The sequence below is a fragment of the Rhinopithecus roxellana genome, chromosome 3 (assembly GCF_007565055.1).
Source record: "Rhinopithecus roxellana isolate Shanxi Qingling chromosome 3, ASM756505v1, whole genome shotgun sequence".
In the NCBI taxonomy this organism is placed as follows: Eukaryota; Metazoa; Chordata; class Mammalia; order Primates; family Cercopithecidae; genus Rhinopithecus; species Rhinopithecus roxellana.
This window is the reverse complement of record NC_044551.1, coordinates 24,961,252-24,978,771: the sequence shown is the minus strand read 5'-3', so window position 1 is coordinate 24,978,771 and position 17,520 is coordinate 24,961,252. Positions and strand designations below refer to the sequence as shown.

The window sequence follows — 17,520 nt, the reverse complement described above, 5'->3', positions numbered from 1 at the left end:
CTTTAGGCCTAGAGTCTTTTAATGAGAGTCCGGTAGAGGCCACTTCTCAAATTTTTGAGACATTATTCTCTGACTTTTAACATTAATGTATTCCTTTTATGTGTCATTATGTTTTAGTGTTCTCATTTTATCAATTTATGTGCCATTCAAGGATAGTATCTGTGCAATATGAAATGGTAATAAACAAAAAAGAAGGCCTTGTTTTTGGGAGAAAAACTGTATATACTTTTAAGAGACTGATTGTTGATTTTAGTAACTTTTTGTAAAATATTGCATGGGAGAAATATTTCATGTCTATGAAGTCTACCTTTAGAAGAGGCAGAATACTCATGGGAAAGTTTGAATCTTTAAAATAGAGAAGCAGTATTAAATGGTTTAAGAACCTTGGTGTTGATTGGTTTCAGGCACATACGAATGTGAGTCTCAGCTCTCTGTATTTATCAGTGTTAGGCAACTTTAGGCAAGTTACTTTATCCCTCTGAGACCAAGTTTTTTCCCTGGTAGAATAAGGATAATAGTATCTGTTTCAGTAGGGTGAAAAGTGAAAGAATCATGTATGGCACAACAGTAGCTGCTGTCATTATTGTTACTACATATGATGGCGTTTATTTATAGGGGCCATAGATTTCCCCCCCTCCTGCTCCCCCCTCAACCACCAAGATGAGGGGAAATTGTTTCAATTATAATGGGACATAGGATTTGATATACATATTTGTTCGTTTGAGTACACAGACACAGATAATTTTGTTGCCGCATTTTTTTTTTTGTGGGGGTTGGGTGGGGGGTGTATTTCTAAAGACTTATTTTGAAGGAGTGTGTTACTTTTCTTAATATCTTGATTTCATGATTACTGTTAGAAGCACTAGTAACCTAATAATTTGAAGGTTTTTTCTTTGCTTCCAACATTCATTTATCTTCTACTTACATTTTTTCCCCATTAGTTTATTGGCAGATACTCCTATTTTTCTATTTCTAAGACAATAAAACATGTTACTTTAGGTCTGGACACATGATTTAGTGAAGCATTTTTTGTGTGTGTGTGTGTGCTGCTTTTGGGTGTGAGATATAGTCTGTGAGCTTAGATATTGAAATGCTTGGATTTCTAGACTACTTCAATATTTAGTATGCACTGACATATAAAGTGTATGAAATCAATATTCTGGAAATTTGTGATGAGCAATTACTACACATCAGCTTCTGACTTGATTTCCCTATCTTTGATCTTAATGTCTTTATCTTTTCCTACAAATACTTGTTGGTGTTATGTTTTCCTCATATATATTTTAGATTGTCTTTCTCCTTAATCTTAGCCTGTACCTTTTAAATCCAAACTCAGGGAAGGCTGGGCATCATGGAAAGACTTCAGGGATTTGGAGCCAGGCAGAATGAGGCTGGTATCTTGGCTCTGCTGTGTATTGCCTGTGTGTCCTTGGGCACATTGATTTGTGTATCTGTAAAATGGAGATCATACAGGTGGAGTAGCATCTTAAGCCAGGGTTAGTTATAAAGTAATTATAAAAGGTGATGAAAATTACATCTAATCCAGATTTCTCTGCTATTTATTCACTTGAGTACAGATTAGTTAGTATATTTGCATTTAGGGGATGCATATGAAAAACAGGTATCTTTGATTACTAGACTTACACTCAGTGAGGTGAGGTGCTCACACTTAATGTAGGATCTAGACAGCTTTTGGCACTGCAGATTTTTTGCCTCTATAAATCTCATAATCACTGTTGAATATTCAATTATTGAGTGAAATGGTGAAAGAGCCACTTGTAATATCTAAATTTTTAGTTCTGTCTTCTCTTTCTGCCAGTCACATTTAGTTTAATTCTTGTTACTTAATTGGGAGAGTGATGTGATTCCATAGTATAATCTTCCTTGTAGGCTTATAAATATACTTCGAAGTATGTCTTGTGAGTCTTCCTCATATGAAGCCCACTTCTTCCCTTTTCTTGATTTTTTAAAAAGACCTTTATTCTGTCCCTTTTTCTGCCATTTTTAATTCCCACCAGTCTCATTTCTTGTTATTCCATACATGGGCTTTTAACTATAATAATAAAATCTATGGTTTACCAGGCAGAGTGCCAGATGTTTTACAGACATTTAGTGCATACCCATGAAGGTTAGTGCCATGCTTCACGATGAAGGTGTTACCAGGTTACACAGCTAACAAGGGGCACCAGAATACTTTCCTGACAATTTACCTGGATCTCCCACTAAAGTAAATTCTAGCGGCAAAGAACATATGCTTCCTATTAAACACACTTTCCTCATGGCCTAGCTGAACACTTGGCATATAGAATAATTGCCAAAAAAATAAGGCCTTTTTGACCTTTCTCAAAGCCCCTCCGCCACATACTCATACTACACACACACACCTCCACGCTTGCAGGTCTTCGCAGATGTAAACATTGACAGCATTTTTACTTGGTCTGCTCACTAGAATGTTAGCTCATTAAGGGCTAGAACTTTGTTTTATTCACTGCTGTGTTGGGAATGCCTAGAATCATAACTGGCACATAGTACTGAGTCATTAAGAGTTTGGCTAAATAAGTTAATGAGCTAATGAATCTGACTCTTCAAACTAGGATGAAACATTTGACTTATTCCTTGGCCTAGGCTTTTCTTTTAAGTTCCCTCCTTCCTGATGGCTACTTATTTCTACTCTAAAACAAACAAACAAACAAAAAACTTATTTAAATTACTCTTTTGTAATTTTGTATACTAGAAACAGGCCATAATAAGTTCTTTGAGGGCAGGGATTGCTCTTGATTTTTAGACTTTTTTTTGTTGTTGTTTGCATTACTATTCCTGCTTAGTTAGTAGGTCATCTTCTGAGTAGACATTCCTAATAAGTATTCCTGACTGTAATCTCTTTCGGTATCCTAGTAACTATTGCTGAATCTTTTTGTCTTAGTAAAAGATGTTAATGACCCTGACTCTCACACCCTTCTCCACTTGGAAAAAATAATTGTCAGAAACAAATCTTTTAAAACTATAGTGATTTTTGCTGTCAAGCAAAATGCTAGAGAGACGAATCCACTGACTTAATAATTTTCACTATTCCTTAACAAAAGTAAAATATTGGCAAACTAAATTATTCTGTGAAAACCTGAATTATTCACATCATGAAAAACCATTCTTTTTAATAGAGGAAAAAGAGAAAGATGTGTTCATATACGCTCCAAGTCAAAATGTGACTCTGTAATGGGAAATCTTTGTATAATACTCTTAAATGAACGTGAGGTTAGGAAGTGTTCTTTCTAAATGAGATTTATAGAGAGATTTGTTTGCATTTTCTGCAGCACAATTTAAAACAAGATGTAACTTAGTAGTTTGTTTCATTGGTGGATTTTTGTCTATTGGGGATAGAAATATTTGAAATAGATTTTTAAAAAATTGTTGTATTTAGTTCCCCAACTTTGTGAATTTATGTTGCTGTGTTTTTCTATATATAGATATCTTTCTTTTTGGACTGAGTTGGTAATATCTCTCAAGAAAAGGTAAATTTCACAATATGTTGGTATCTTAATAAAGTTCCAAATTATGTTAGTCTGTGAAAACATGTAACAATTGTCATAAAATATTTAAGTGTTTTACATGAGTACAAACCGAATTGGAAAAGAATTGTGAAGTAAATGCTGATAACTTTGTACTGTTATGCTTTTGAAAGTTTTGAATCGTAGACCATGAAATTAAATGTTAGTTGATTGATACATGTTCATGTCGTATTTAATAAGCTGATTAAAACACAATTACAGCACTTTTGTATCTACAATCTTAATTCTTTGCTTCCCACTAGTTAAACTGCTGAACTATTTGGTTAATTTTACTTCAAAGAAATCACAGTGTGTGGAGAGAAGATAAGGTATACTAAATGGAAGGTTGGACAGCATATTGTTAGTTAAGCAATTTGTGAAATGAACATTAGAAAATAATCCCCCTTGTGGTATGACTCTAAAATAGTAGGAAGACCTAGGCCCAAGAGTTACACTGGAAAATAATTTTCTTTTGTGCATTTGCAATTCTTTTGCAGAATTTTTTATTGACTCAGAGGGTGATTAGGACTTTTCAGCTTTTTTTGTGTATAAAATTAAGAAACAGATGTTTGCATTTAGTATTATGATAATTATGTATCCTTTAAAAAAAGTTTGTAAAAAAAAGAATAAAAACATGAGGAAATCAGTGTAATATTTTCAAATATTTCCAAGTATAGTTAGAATTTGAAAATAGTTCTGGTCAGCCATAGTTGGCTAATGTCTCTATCAGGGGTGTCCAATTTTTTGGCTTCCCTGGGCCACATTGGAAGAAGAATTGTCTTGGGCCACACATAAAATACACTAACACTAACAATAGGTGATGAGCTAAAAAATAAAATCGCAAAAAAATTTCATAATATTTTAAGAAAGTTTACAAATTCATGTTGAGGCTCATTCAAAGCCTTCCTGGGCCACATGCAGCCCGTGGGCCGCAGGTTGGACAAACTCGATGAAAGGTGGTCGAGACTTAGAAGTCTGGTTGCTAACGGAACTTTGCTGATCAGAATGAGATGGTCATCATCAGAAGGAGAAGTTGTATGTGAACACTGTTCGGGGAGTACTTTATTTGGTATAGCCACTGCAGGATAAAGTGGATTTTTTGGTTTTGACTGCCATGATTGGAAATTTTAGTTTCTGGAGCTAAAATTTTTAGTATGAGGAACGACTGAGATCTGGCATTTATTGCCTGTCCTGCATCAGGTGAGTGACAGGTCTTTGTTACTTTTTCCTTTGTGTAATTCTTTAACCCTGAAAAGTGGTAAATTAAGCCACATTTAATAGGTGAGGGCAGCGAGGCTAAGTTAGGGTATAGTAATTTGTTCAAAGTCAGTTAATTTAATTATACATTCTCAGAGGTTGGTGAATTGAAGCTCAGGATTGCCTGATTGTAAAATCTGTGTTTTTTCCATTTACATCTTTTTATTGCCTCTTAAGATACTTTATTTAGTTAAAATTATTCTATTCCTTTTCTTCTTGTGTTGTAGGCATTAGCCAATTCAACACATTTATCTAGACTTAGGATTGTTAATAGAGTTGTCAGATTTAGCAAACAAAAATATAAAATACTCAGTTAAACTTGAATTTTCAATAACAATGAATAGTTTGTGTGTGTGTGTGTGTCCCAAATATCACATGCAGCATGCTTATACTAAACATTTATTTGTTGTTTATCAGAAATTCAAATTCAACTTCACTCTGCATTTTATCTGACAACCTTAATTGTTAAGAAAATTGTAGCACTTAAGAGTTAAATGGCTGTATATGGCTATCTAGAATTCTGTTTTTAGAGATCTCTAAAATATGTGTGTTGAGATTCCTTTTTAGAGGAAGAATAGATGGTTTGGTCTCTCATTGGTCTTTATTCTTTGAGGAGCACATATGTTAAGCAGCTGCTGAGAAGTGTAGATTAAATAGCTCCTCGTTCTCCTAATTTCAGTTACCTTTGTCTATCTTTCAAGCCTGGGTGCTTCAAAACTCTCCAGTGCCCTGGTAATACAAATAATTACTAGCACGTAGGGAATTATTATGTTCTGTGCACTATTCTAGGCATTTTACATATATCACATCCATTACTCCTTTCAGCAACTTCATGACAGAGTCCTGTAGTTACCCTCACTTCATAGATGTGGGAGAAGTGGCAGGAGAGAGCATAAGTGATACCTGTTCATGGCAGGTCTAGGTTTGAAATCAAGTGATCTTTTTCCAGAACCAGGACTTGTAACAGTTTTTAATATATTCCTTTTGTGGATAATTCTGAAACCACAGGCTGAGCATATAGGAGGAAAGTCTTTTAAGTATTTCCAAGCCAAATGTCAACTAGTTTAGTGTTATTAATCATAAAAAAGATTTTTTTCAACTGTCTTGCAAAAGTGGACATCTCACTGCACTATCTCCTATCCTTTTCCTTCTGATTTTTCTGGTTTGTCTTTATTGAAATGAATGTCTCTGTCCTTAAGTACTACATTAGTACATGAAATGGTGAGTGGTTTTCCTCATTACTACATTTTCTACAATTAGAAAGTGATTTACAAGCAATATTTTCTAGCTTTTGTTTTGTTTTGTTTTGTTTTTTGAGATGGAGTCTTGCTCTGTTGCCCAGACTGGAGTGCAGTGGCGTGATCTCGGTTCACTGCAACCTCTGCCTCCCAGGTTCAAGCAGTTCTCCTGCCTCAGCCACCTGAGTAGCTGGGATTACAGGCACACGCCACAGTGCCCAGCTAATTTTTTTTGTATTTTTAGTAGAGACGGCGTTTCACCATATTGGCCAGGCTGGTCTTGAACTCTTGACCTCAAGTGATCCGTCCGCCTTGGCCTCCCAAAGTGCTGGGATTACAGACTTGAGCCACCACACCTGGCAATATTTTCCAGCCTTTAAGTTGGTTTCTTTTAGAAACTGTGATAATTTGCCCAGTATTTGTCTAAAGCTAAGTAGCCCCTTCATGTACCCTAAGAGTAACCCACCAAAGAAGGTCCCTTTTCCTTCTCACAGTGTCTCTCATATTTTAGACAGTTTTCTCATTATTTCAAATAACCAAACTCTGTTGGGGGAGACTTACTATGCCTGAAGTATTGTCAATCAGTGTTAGATGCTCATAGATGGGATCATTAATAAGGGAGGGGAAAAGCTTTAGCACAGATTTAGAAATTATCTTGGAGATTGATCACACAATTGCAGCTATGAGATAACAAGGTATGCAGGTCTTCTAAGGGGCACTTAGAAAAGCAACATAATAAGGGGTCACAGTTGGACACTGTATGTATACAGCTGCAGGATGAACAAAACGCCTGCTGTCCTAACAGTAATGCAAATAGGTTTTTTTGTGTGGGGTAAAATTTCCAGTGACAGCATATTCATATGCATTCAAAAAATGATCTTTCTCAAACAACTTCATTGAATTAAAGCTGATATGCTTAGAAAACTATTAAATGACGCTGAATCAACTGGGAAAAACAGGTTAGATTATTTTGGAAACCTGTGTTCAAAATCATTTAGAGGCATCAGCAGGTTTCTAGGTTTTCCAAATCTCATAGGTCTCTGGAATCCTTAACTTCATCTGTGACTGTCTGCTTACCCTCTCTTGGAAACTTAGTTGATTACTAAGTTCTCTTCATTTTGTCTCATTGACCTCTTATTTCCCTCTGTTTATTTCCACTGCAGTCCATAACCATTTTTTACAGAATTTTGCAGTGGTCTCATTTTCTGTTTCTCTGCTTCTACTTTGCCTTTTTAGTCTTCACACTCTTAGTACAGTTATTTTTGAAAGCACAGGTCAGAAAACCCTCACGTCCTCCCTCCAAAGTTCTCTGTAAGAAACAGTAATGGTTTAGAAGGTTTTCAATAATCTGTCTCCCACTTCTATTTTTATATTTATTTCTCACCATGTTTGCATCATGTACCCTGCAATGCAGCCATACTCAACTTCCTGTCTTTTCCATATGCTCTTCCCTCTATTTGGAACTACCACCCTTTTTCTGTCTCCAGATGATGACTAATCTAAGAATCTTTCTTCTTTTCTTTTGGTAAGACTTTACCATTTATTTCCGTGGCATTTTGTTCATATTTTCACTGTAGAATCTGTTTTCATTTAGCTTTGCTTTATTGCTTTGCCCTTATTAGATGCAAGGTACGTTTTTGAATGAATAAATCAGAACGTTAATTAAAACTCTTTCACAGTTTATCAGGGAGGAAAAGCAAACTTAACTTATAATAGAAATGTTGGAATTAAAATTAATCAGCAGCATATTTGAGTAATAGTAATACCATTTAAGATTGTATGTTACCCTTTAAGTATATGACTAGAAGTTGCAGTTGAATATTGAAGGATTACCGAGTGATGGAAGAAACCTGTTTGTCATTTGTTCATAGAAAATAACTTAATTGCTAGATGAGAACAATAGACACTGAGGATTCTGAAAGGAGGGAGAGAGGGAAGAGGGAGAGGACTGAAAAACTACCTGTTGGGTACTGTGTTCACTGTTTGGGTGATGGGATCAATAGAAGCCCGAACCTTAACATCATGCAATATACCACGGAACAAACCTGCAAATATATCTCTTGAATCTAAAATTTAAAAAAGAGTAAATTATTAGAACAAAGGATATTTCTGTTTTTAATGAACTTTATTTTAAAATTTGAGAATATTTATCACATTGAAATGGAAAAAAGTCTTAAGGCTTAAGTTGCATGTGTTAATTGTTTATTACCAAGGTATTATTTATCTAGATGTAATTTTTTTTTTCAAAAACTTTTCATGTTTTCCTGAAGGTTGGTACTTATTTAACTTTTGAGTGGAATTAATATACTTTAAAAGCCATTATTAATAAAAATAAAAATAAAAGAAAAAAATCATTATAGCAATTAAAACCATAGCAGTGTAACAGTACTTTGTGGAGCGGGGTGCCTTCTTAGGGATGGGTGTTTTAATCATCTTAGGGCTGACAGATCCTCTTAAAATGTAAATATTTTGGAAACTTAAAAATATTGGACAATGATTGTTAGGTATCAGAACAGAGAGGGAACATATTAAAGCTAATAGTGTTGTATCATTTTATCTTTAGTTTCATTTCTAGTTGAAGTAATAAATTTGCATTTGTACTTTTTTCCCAGACCTTTTGGCTATACCTTTCATTCATCGTATCAAGTACTTACTGAACTCTTGCTTTTATATGTTTGCATATTAAACATACTAGATTAAGTTTGAGTGGCAGTGTGTGCTCAGGCCTGCTTCTAAAATTTGCAGGATCTGGGGCAAAGTACACAGAGGCCCACATACCCTGTGTTTAAACATTTAAAAGTTATAAATCAAAGTAATAAATTACTAAAGAAAAATAGGTCTTCTCCTCTTGCCTGGAGAAGTAGCTCAGTGATCTAGAAGACCAAATGTAGGTTTAGATTGCTGTAGCTCTGGTTCCCCACTGGAATGTGGTGGTGTGTATGCGGAGAGCCAGCCTGTGGGGCAGGCCAACTGCCTTCTCCTCCCCGGCCTGGCCCTGTGCCAAACCAGGAAGGACGTTGCCTGAAGAGATCCTGGTGCCGGGTCTACACCCCTACAGACTACAACCTCTTGGCCACTGTTTAGGCTAGAGAGGTTCCCATTTGTTAGGGTAAAGTGCCCTGATGGGGAAAGACTTGCAAGAGTCCCAGTAGGCTTCCAGTTTGGGGCTGTTTAGACAGATTTCTGGACCCTGGTATTCAGAAGGGCAGGGCAGGCTCTGTGTCAGTTTGTCCTGTGGATTTATCCAATTGAAAGGGGTGTAGTCAGAAGAATAGGGAGGTCCTTTTAGAATCAAGGGCTCAGGGCCAGGTGCCTCTTGCCCAGGTCCTCATGGTGGTACTTACTGTATGCCCTTGAACCAAATAAAACTAAATGTTTCTGAAGAGCATCAGAACTCCACGTAGTCTCTAGATTTCCAACCTATGGCTGAGAGCTCAAAATTTAAAAAATAAATTGTGATTTGTCTGTGAACAGTTACTAGGTACTTAATTGTTCATGGACATTGAATATAGGCAATAGAGTTTCCAGCTTTATTAGCTGTTTTTTATTTTAGAACTTAAAAAAAAATTAAATAGTGCTATCGAATTTGGGTTTATGCCTGCTTTGTGGAACTTGTAATTATGCACTCTTTGTTTTAAATATTTCCCCACTTATTTAAAATAGCTATTAGCTTTTTTATGGGTGGTAATAGTGTTAGAATGGAAAAGAATAAATTGAAAGTTATTCTTAATGCTGTTCTAGCCCTGGTTCAATTTTCAAGTATATTCAACAGAAAGAAAAAAGCTGTGAATTGACCACTTAAGTAAATCAGTTTGCAACTCAGTGTCCTAAGATTATTAAATCTAGAGGTAGGAATATAATTTTATGTCATGAAAATTCATCCCCTACCACTTTTTGTAAAATACTATATTTCTGGTTGGTCTCATGTTAATATACAATTGTAGTTTTTACAGTAATTTTGAAAACGAAAGAACCAATTCAGTGTAAAAGGGAATACTTGATTACTCTATTGTATAAGAACAATAAAAGCTAATTTACTGTTATATTACTCAGTACCGAAAGCTGCAAGAGGCTATCTTTCAGTTCATTCTTCATTAATTATGCTGTATGGTGGTGATATTAGTATGAGTTTTATGGAAGGCTTTCAGGTTGACATCTCTGAGCTTGTATTTTGGCTCACGTGAATGTCTTTACCATATTTTTCTTATGATTGTTGAAGGGTGAATGAAGTGTTGAAGGCAAAATGGACTAATCAGTCACTGTGATTCCTCTATGAAAACTCCCATGATAAACTCTTTTTTGAAATGGCCTTAGTTCATCACAGATTATAACTGTTGAAAATAGTTGTGCTTAATAAAAAACACACAAAAAAACTTTTACTTATCAATCTTCATAAAGACTAACCCTTAAAAATTTGCCTTTTATGCTAGATTACTGGAGTTTTATTATCAAATTAATTTGGAGGCATTTCACTATTTATAGTTCTTTATCTAGTAGCCAGATAATTAGGAATTAGTTTGAACCTTAAAATTTAGGTAAAAGGTATTATGTGATATCTTAAAGATGATAATTCTAACAGAACCATTTCATTTACATGGTCTTTGTTGCACGTGTATAATAAAAGCATGGTACAGAAATAGATTTACTTACGTACATTTGAATTTAGCTCAGTTTTGCAATAAGTAGGTAGATGGAGTATGTTCAGTTAAATATTATGTTGGTATTTGATAAAATAAATTCTTCCCACATTGCAATCTTTATTTCTTGGATGGTAATGATGCTGATTTGTTCTAGGACTGAATAAGTTTGCTAGGGCTGCCATAGCAAAGTACCAGACTAAGTGGCTTAAACAACAGAAATTTGTTTTTTCACAGTTCTGGAGTCTAGTGTCCAAGATCAAGGTGTTGGCAGAGTTGGTTTCTTTTGAGGTCATTTCTCCTTGGCTTGTTGATGGCTGTTTTCTCCTTGTGTTTTTGCATGGTCTTCCTTGTGTATCTATGTTCTAATCTCCTTTTCTTATAAGTACATCAATAGTCATATAGGATTAGGGCCTATCTTCATGACCTCATTTTATCTTAATTACCTCTTTAAAGACCTGTCTCCAAATACAGTCACCTTCTGAGGTTGTGAGACTTCGGCATATGACACAGATCTGTCCATAACAAGGGCATAGAGTGAATTCAGTGCAAACTGAAATTTTGGGTAACCAATATATGTTTAAAATGTGGAGCAGTTTATGTAAGTGTTTTAATTGTCTGCTTTACAAATTAGGTGTTCAGAATATTTTTTATTTCCCCTTTACCTAGTTTAATTGTACAGATGTGGGAAAGGGCAATTAAAGACTGATTGTGATATCAGTTCTGAGCACTTGATGTTTTTTAACTTGGTGGTGTTGGTATGGTCATCCGGGAGTTAGGGCATCCTGTTTAAGAGTTGGTTGAGTTTTCTGGGCTATTCCCTGGGAATCCAGAGGTGGATCCTGGCTCAGTGCTCTGGGGGCAGTGCTCCAGGTTAGTACTTTGGTGAAGCTAGGTGGGATTCTTTGCAGACCACTATTTCATGAAATATCTTTATGAGGTTTTAAAAATAGACACAGGCTTTTTTAGTTAAATGTGGAAAAAACTGAAGTATCCAGGAAGTGTTCTTCGGTGTCAAACCAGGTTAAAAGTGCCCCAGATCAAGAAAGTCCTATAAAGACTATTTGACAGTGTATTTCTGTTTGGTCCCGTAGCTTCATACTTGCCACATTATAGGTGCTCAGTAAATAATTGTAGGGTGAATGAGTAGATTTCAATTAAAGCAAGAGGAACAAATAAGTCGTAGCTGCAGTGCTCTTTTCAAAAGCTCATATTCACATTGTCAGAATAGTTTTGTCTTCTCTGCCCTGGCAGGCTTTTGTTTTTTATTTATTTTTTTGCCAGCAAATACAGTTTACATGTTAATTTAACTATATACAGATAAGAAACAGCCATTTGGACCCCCTTATTTTTAAATCTCTCACAGGTAAGTTTGGAAACAATAGACCAATAGTTCAGCCGGGATACATAGAAACTCCCTATAAGATTTTTTAGATGGGTACGGGTTATTTTTTAGGGAGTCTACTTGGCCTGCCACCAGTAGGTGCAATTAGGTGGCTGCATATGCTTTTGCTTGGCCATCTTAGTAGTCTGCCTTGTGGCGCTATGTTTGGACCTGTTGGTGTTAAAAAATTTTATGTTTCTTATAGCCAAATTGCAATTAACTTTAGATAAAATTTCCAGGATATTTGGAAAATATAGGAAAAAACAGCTGTCAACATCTATAATTCTCTTTTTGAAAAATTTTACCTATTATGCGTTCACATTTGTTGTTTGATTAGTGTTACTTTGTGCTTCTAAGGAATTGAAAAATGAACAGCTTTTGGGAACAAATGTCTGTATTTTGCAGAATTCTACTTCTCAGTATTCATATTTATGCTGTAATTACCTTATTGGTCTGCTGTAAGCTTTTAGGTATAGTATATATTTGCGATCTCTTTTTTCTTAGTTTAACTTATTTAATGGGTGAAGAATTTTAGATGTGGTATGAGAGGATAAAATTTGGATCCTATATTTTGAGAACAGTACTGCCAACTTGTTAACACTGTTTGGATTTTTAAAATTCAAAAAAAATTCCTTAAACTACAGATAAAAAATTGAATTAGATGCTGTAATTGTTAGATATAAGTAACTGCTTTTTGGCCTTCGGTCATCTATCTTATTTTTCTCATTTATATCTGAATTTGTGCAGTTTTCAGAGTGTTTTCATTGTTTTAATATTAGTGGGTTTCTGAGTCTCATGACAACTAAAATGGAGTTTCATTAATTGAAAACACCTATTAAATTTAAAAATATGTCTATGAATGAAACTTCAAAGGATGTCCAAAGTAATGCAGTGGAATGTGACTGAGTTGAAATCAGCCATACGAATCAGACCTTTGTGGTATATTTGTGTCTTGATTTAGGTTGGTTGAAGACTTTCAATGACTACTTTAGAGACAAGACTCAGTATATTTTTAATAACATGGTCCTAAAGCTGAAAGAAGACTCACGGAGGAAGTTTATTTGGTCTGAGATCTCTTACCTTTCAAAGTGGTGGGATATTATAGATATTCAGAAGAAGGATGCTGTTAAAAGGTTTGTTTTAAAACTTTTTTGGAATTTGGTAGTATTAGAAATTAATTGTACAATGAACTAAGTATTGAATTTTTAGATGGTGAAAATTCTTAGCTTTATATCTGAAACTTAAAATATTTCTTCACATACCATTTTCATTGGTTTTGGTTCATCTCTGAAAAAGCCATTTGAAACTTTTGCATTTAAATCCTGTGTTCCACTGGGCGCTCACTGCTGTAATCCCAGCACTTTGAGAGGCTGAGATGGGCGGATCACCTGAGGGCAAGAGTTCAAGACCACCCTGGCCAATGTGGTGAAACCCTGTCTCTACTGAAAATACAAACAAATTAGCCAGGTATGGTGGCTCATGCCTGTAATTCCAGCTACTCAGGAGGCTCAGGCATGAGAATTGCTTGGACCCAGGAGGCAGAGGGTTGTAGTGAGCCAAGATAGTGCCACTGCACTCCAGCCTGGGTGACAGTGCGAGACTCTGCCTTGGAGGAAAAAAATCTTATGTTCCAACTTTGTTCCACAAATGGAATTACTAGGTCAAAGTGACTTAATAGTTTAAAAGTTTTTTTTAAGCATATAATTAAAGTGACTCCTGTATAAGTTTGTTTCAGTGTATTTTTCAGTCTTCCATATAGAAATTATCAATTTATTTGCTTTTTGGTCAGCAATATAATTTTTGAAACTGTTGGCCAATTTGATGGTTGAAAAATTTCATTTTAATTTTTATTTTTGATTGGTAACAATGTTGCATATTTTCTCATACAGGTGAAGGTTTTTGTGACTTGCCTATTATACTTTTTCTTACTGATTTTTAGGAGTATTTATATATATTCCTTAACTCATATTTTTCCTTAAATTTTTATTTTCGTGTTTTAGTGTTTGATATACAAAATTTTAAGACATTTATCTTCTCAAATCTGTTATTCTGTTTTCTTCAGATACTGCTTTTGCTGTCATGTTTTAAAAAGTTTTCTCCAATCTAGAGGTCAAATAAATAGTGCTTTTTTTCTTCCTAATTTCATTTTTTACCATTCACTTTTTAAAAAACTGATTTTTAAAAAAATATGTTACAATGAGAGGTTTTCTGATCTCCATGTATCCCCTGGAGTTAAGAATTATCTTATAAGATAATTCTTATTAAGAATTTAATTTAGTTTTCTTTAATTTATTTAGTGTCACTTATACAGCGCTTACTGTATTAGTCCCTGTTCTAAGCACTTTACAAATTGTAGATAATAATCTTCTAAACAATTCTGTGAAACAGGTACAATTGTTATCCTTGTTTTACACATCAGGACACTGACTTGTCCAGGGTCACAGGGCAGCCTAGTATTCCATGTGGTCCAGACTGTCCAGCTCCAGAGACTGTCTCCTTTGCACACTGCACCATCCTGCCTCCCCAAGGTTGAATTAGTCCATCCTTTTCTCGTGATTTGAAGTGCAATCTTTATTATATTTAAGTATGCATTAGTTCCTGGGCATTTGGATCTGTTTCATGGACTTTCCTGTTAGACTGTAATTGTTGTGCCTTTGTGATATATTTCATTAATTGACAGTTGAAGAGTTCCCTCTCGTCTTTTTGTTTTTAATATTTTTAGTTATTATGGATACATAATAGTTGTACACATTTATGGGGTACATCTGGTATTTTAATATAAGCATATAACGTATAATCAAATCAGGGTCATTGGGATATCTATCACCTCAAACATTTATCATTTTCTTGTGTTAGGAACATTGGAATTCTTTTAGTTATTTTGAAATATATGATACAGTATTCTTAACTATATTAAAAAGTTCTTTCAATGAGTGAGCATTTAATTTTCCCCAAGTGCTTTAGAATTAATTTGTTAAATTCTTTATACTCCATCAAAAAAGTAATCTCTTTGGATTTTGATGAAAATTGATGTAAACATTTAAAGATAATTTGGGGAGAATTGAATTTTTATAATTTCCATTGGATTTTTTTTTTTTTCCCTCCTGATAGGAGGCTTAAAATGCTTATAGGTTTGGCTAGGGAGGTACTTTAAATGAAGGGTATATTTTCTATGAGTACTGGGATTAATTAACTACCTCATCCAAAGGGGCTAGCCACATCACTTTAGCCATGTGCTGCCACTGGAACCAGAGTTGTCAGGATATCCCTCCAGTTACTCAAGACAAGCTAGAATTCCAAAATATTATGTAAAATACCTAGAATTTTTACATTGAAATGTTAGCTATTAATTTAGATTAATATACCAGGACATGCACACATGTGCATGCATACACACACACACATATATACACACACATAGACACACACAGTGCCAAACAGATCACATCAACATTTCTGAATCTGTAGTTTAGATATTAAGTTTTTTGCCAAGTGCAGGGGCTAATGGCTATAATCTCAGTGACTTGGGAGGCTGAGGTGGGAGGATCCCTTGAGCCCAAGAATTGGAGGCTACCATGAGCTGTGATCATGCCCCTGCACTCCAGCCTGGGTGACTGGGCAAGACCTCAACTCTAAAAAAAAATTTTTTTTTTAGGTCTTTAGGTCTTACATTACTTCTTGAGCGTGAATAATATTTCATATTTTCTAAGAAAATACTTTTATAGATACTCTACTCAGATTGTTTCTGATTTTAAGAATTTATCCCATCTGTAGTTATTTTTGCTTTTTTGTCGCTTCTTTTGGGAATCTGATTTTTTTCTTCATTTTGATTTACTTAATTTTGTTGGTTTTTGCCCACCTTACCCTCGTAGAACCTATTTATATTTTACCAATCTTTTTTTTTTTTTTTTCTTTTGAGGCAGAGTCTCGCTCTGTCGCCCAGGCTGGAGTGCAGTGGCCAGATCTCGGCTCACTGCAAACTCCGCCTCCCGGGTTCACGCCATTCTCCTGCCTCAGCCTCCCGAGTAGCTGGGACTACAGGCGCCGCCACCTCGTCCGGCTAGTTTTTTGTATTTTTTAGTAGAGACGGGGTTTCACTGTGTTAGCCAGGAAGGTCTCGATCTCCTGACCTCGTGATCCGCCCGTCTTGGCCTCCCAAAGTGCTGGGATTACAGGCTTGAGCCACCGCGCCCGGCCTACCAATCTTTACTCTTGACCTATCTGCTTTCATCTTTCGTAATTCCTTCTACTCAGTTTCACTAATGCTAAATGAGCCAGTCTACTTAATAAGTTTATTTGTGTGTTTACCTTTTAGCAATATTCTGAGTAGCTTTTTGTATGTTTTTATATGCTGTTTTCTTATTTTTTTTTGTAAATATTTAATAACTGTACTACTGTTTTCTTTTTAAGTATGTTAGAAAAATAATTTTCAATTTGCAAATTCTTTTTTTCCCCAGTTATACTTTATTATAAACTAGCTTTAATGTCTTATGGCCATAGAGTATGGACTGTATACTTTTTTTTTTGTTTTTGAGACTGAGTCTCACTCTGTCACCTAGGCTGAAGTACAGTGGTGTCATCTCAGCTCACTGCAACCTCTGCCACCCAGGTTCAAGTGGTTCTCCTTCTTCACCCTCCCAAGTAGCTGGGATTACAGGCACCCGCCACCACGCCTGGCTAATTTTTGTATTTTTAGTAGAAACAGGGTTTCACCATTTTGGCCAGGCTGGTCTTGAACTCCTGACTTCAAATGATTCACCTGCCTTGGCCTCCCAAAGTGCTGGGATTACAGGTATAAGCCACCATTCCCGGCCTGTATACTTTTAATTCTTTAGAGTTTTTTGAATTTTTTTTGTGACTTAATGTGTAATCAATGTTGATGAAGCCTCTACTGGTATTTGAAAAGGTGGTGTTTGTAGAATATAAAGTTTGGTATCTGCTAATTCAGTATTTTACAATTGCTATTTTTATCTTTGTACACTCAGTTTTGCTGTCATACTGCATACACATTCTTAAAAATCGTGTTACGCAAAGTTGTGCAATATTAAACCCAGGGCTCATGAAAAAGTACAGTTAGAGCATAGCACTCTAAAACTTCATTAGTGACGTAGACACACACAAAAGATGGAAACCTAATAAAGATGCAAATCCAATTTTGCCTGTGTTAAATTGGTTAAAAAATGCATAAATAAATACGCCAGTTTACCTTGAAAAAGGCCTAAAGTTTGCTTGTGGAAGGGTGTATTGGAAGGAATATAGATTCAAGTTATTACTGAGAAGTGATGGCAAGTAGGTTAGCTGAAATCTGTTGGAAAGTTGAATAGCACATGTGGATGACTGTGGCTCATAACCCTTGATGAACTGAGGGAGCTGGTAGATATTTGAGGTGTGTCCGTGTGCCTTGTGCATTCCTTATACAGCTTTGTTCAGCTGAGTGAAGTTTTGTACCTTCATCTAAT

The 17,520-nt window shown here is 35.3% G+C and overlaps 1 protein-coding gene across 1 annotated transcript in view; it reads left to right on the top strand.

Annotated features, from left to right (window-relative positions):
- Window positions 1-17,520, top strand: part of MAN2A1 (mannosidase alpha class 2A member 1) — a 192,438-nt gene that overhangs the window by 26,936 nt on the left and 147,982 nt on the right. Inside the window, exon 4 of the mRNA XM_030926978.1 lies at window positions 13,023-13,194. Coding sequence (XP_030782838.1) covers window positions 13,023-13,194 — 172 coding nt within the window. The remainder of the gene's footprint in view (window positions 1-13,022; window positions 13,195-17,520) is intronic.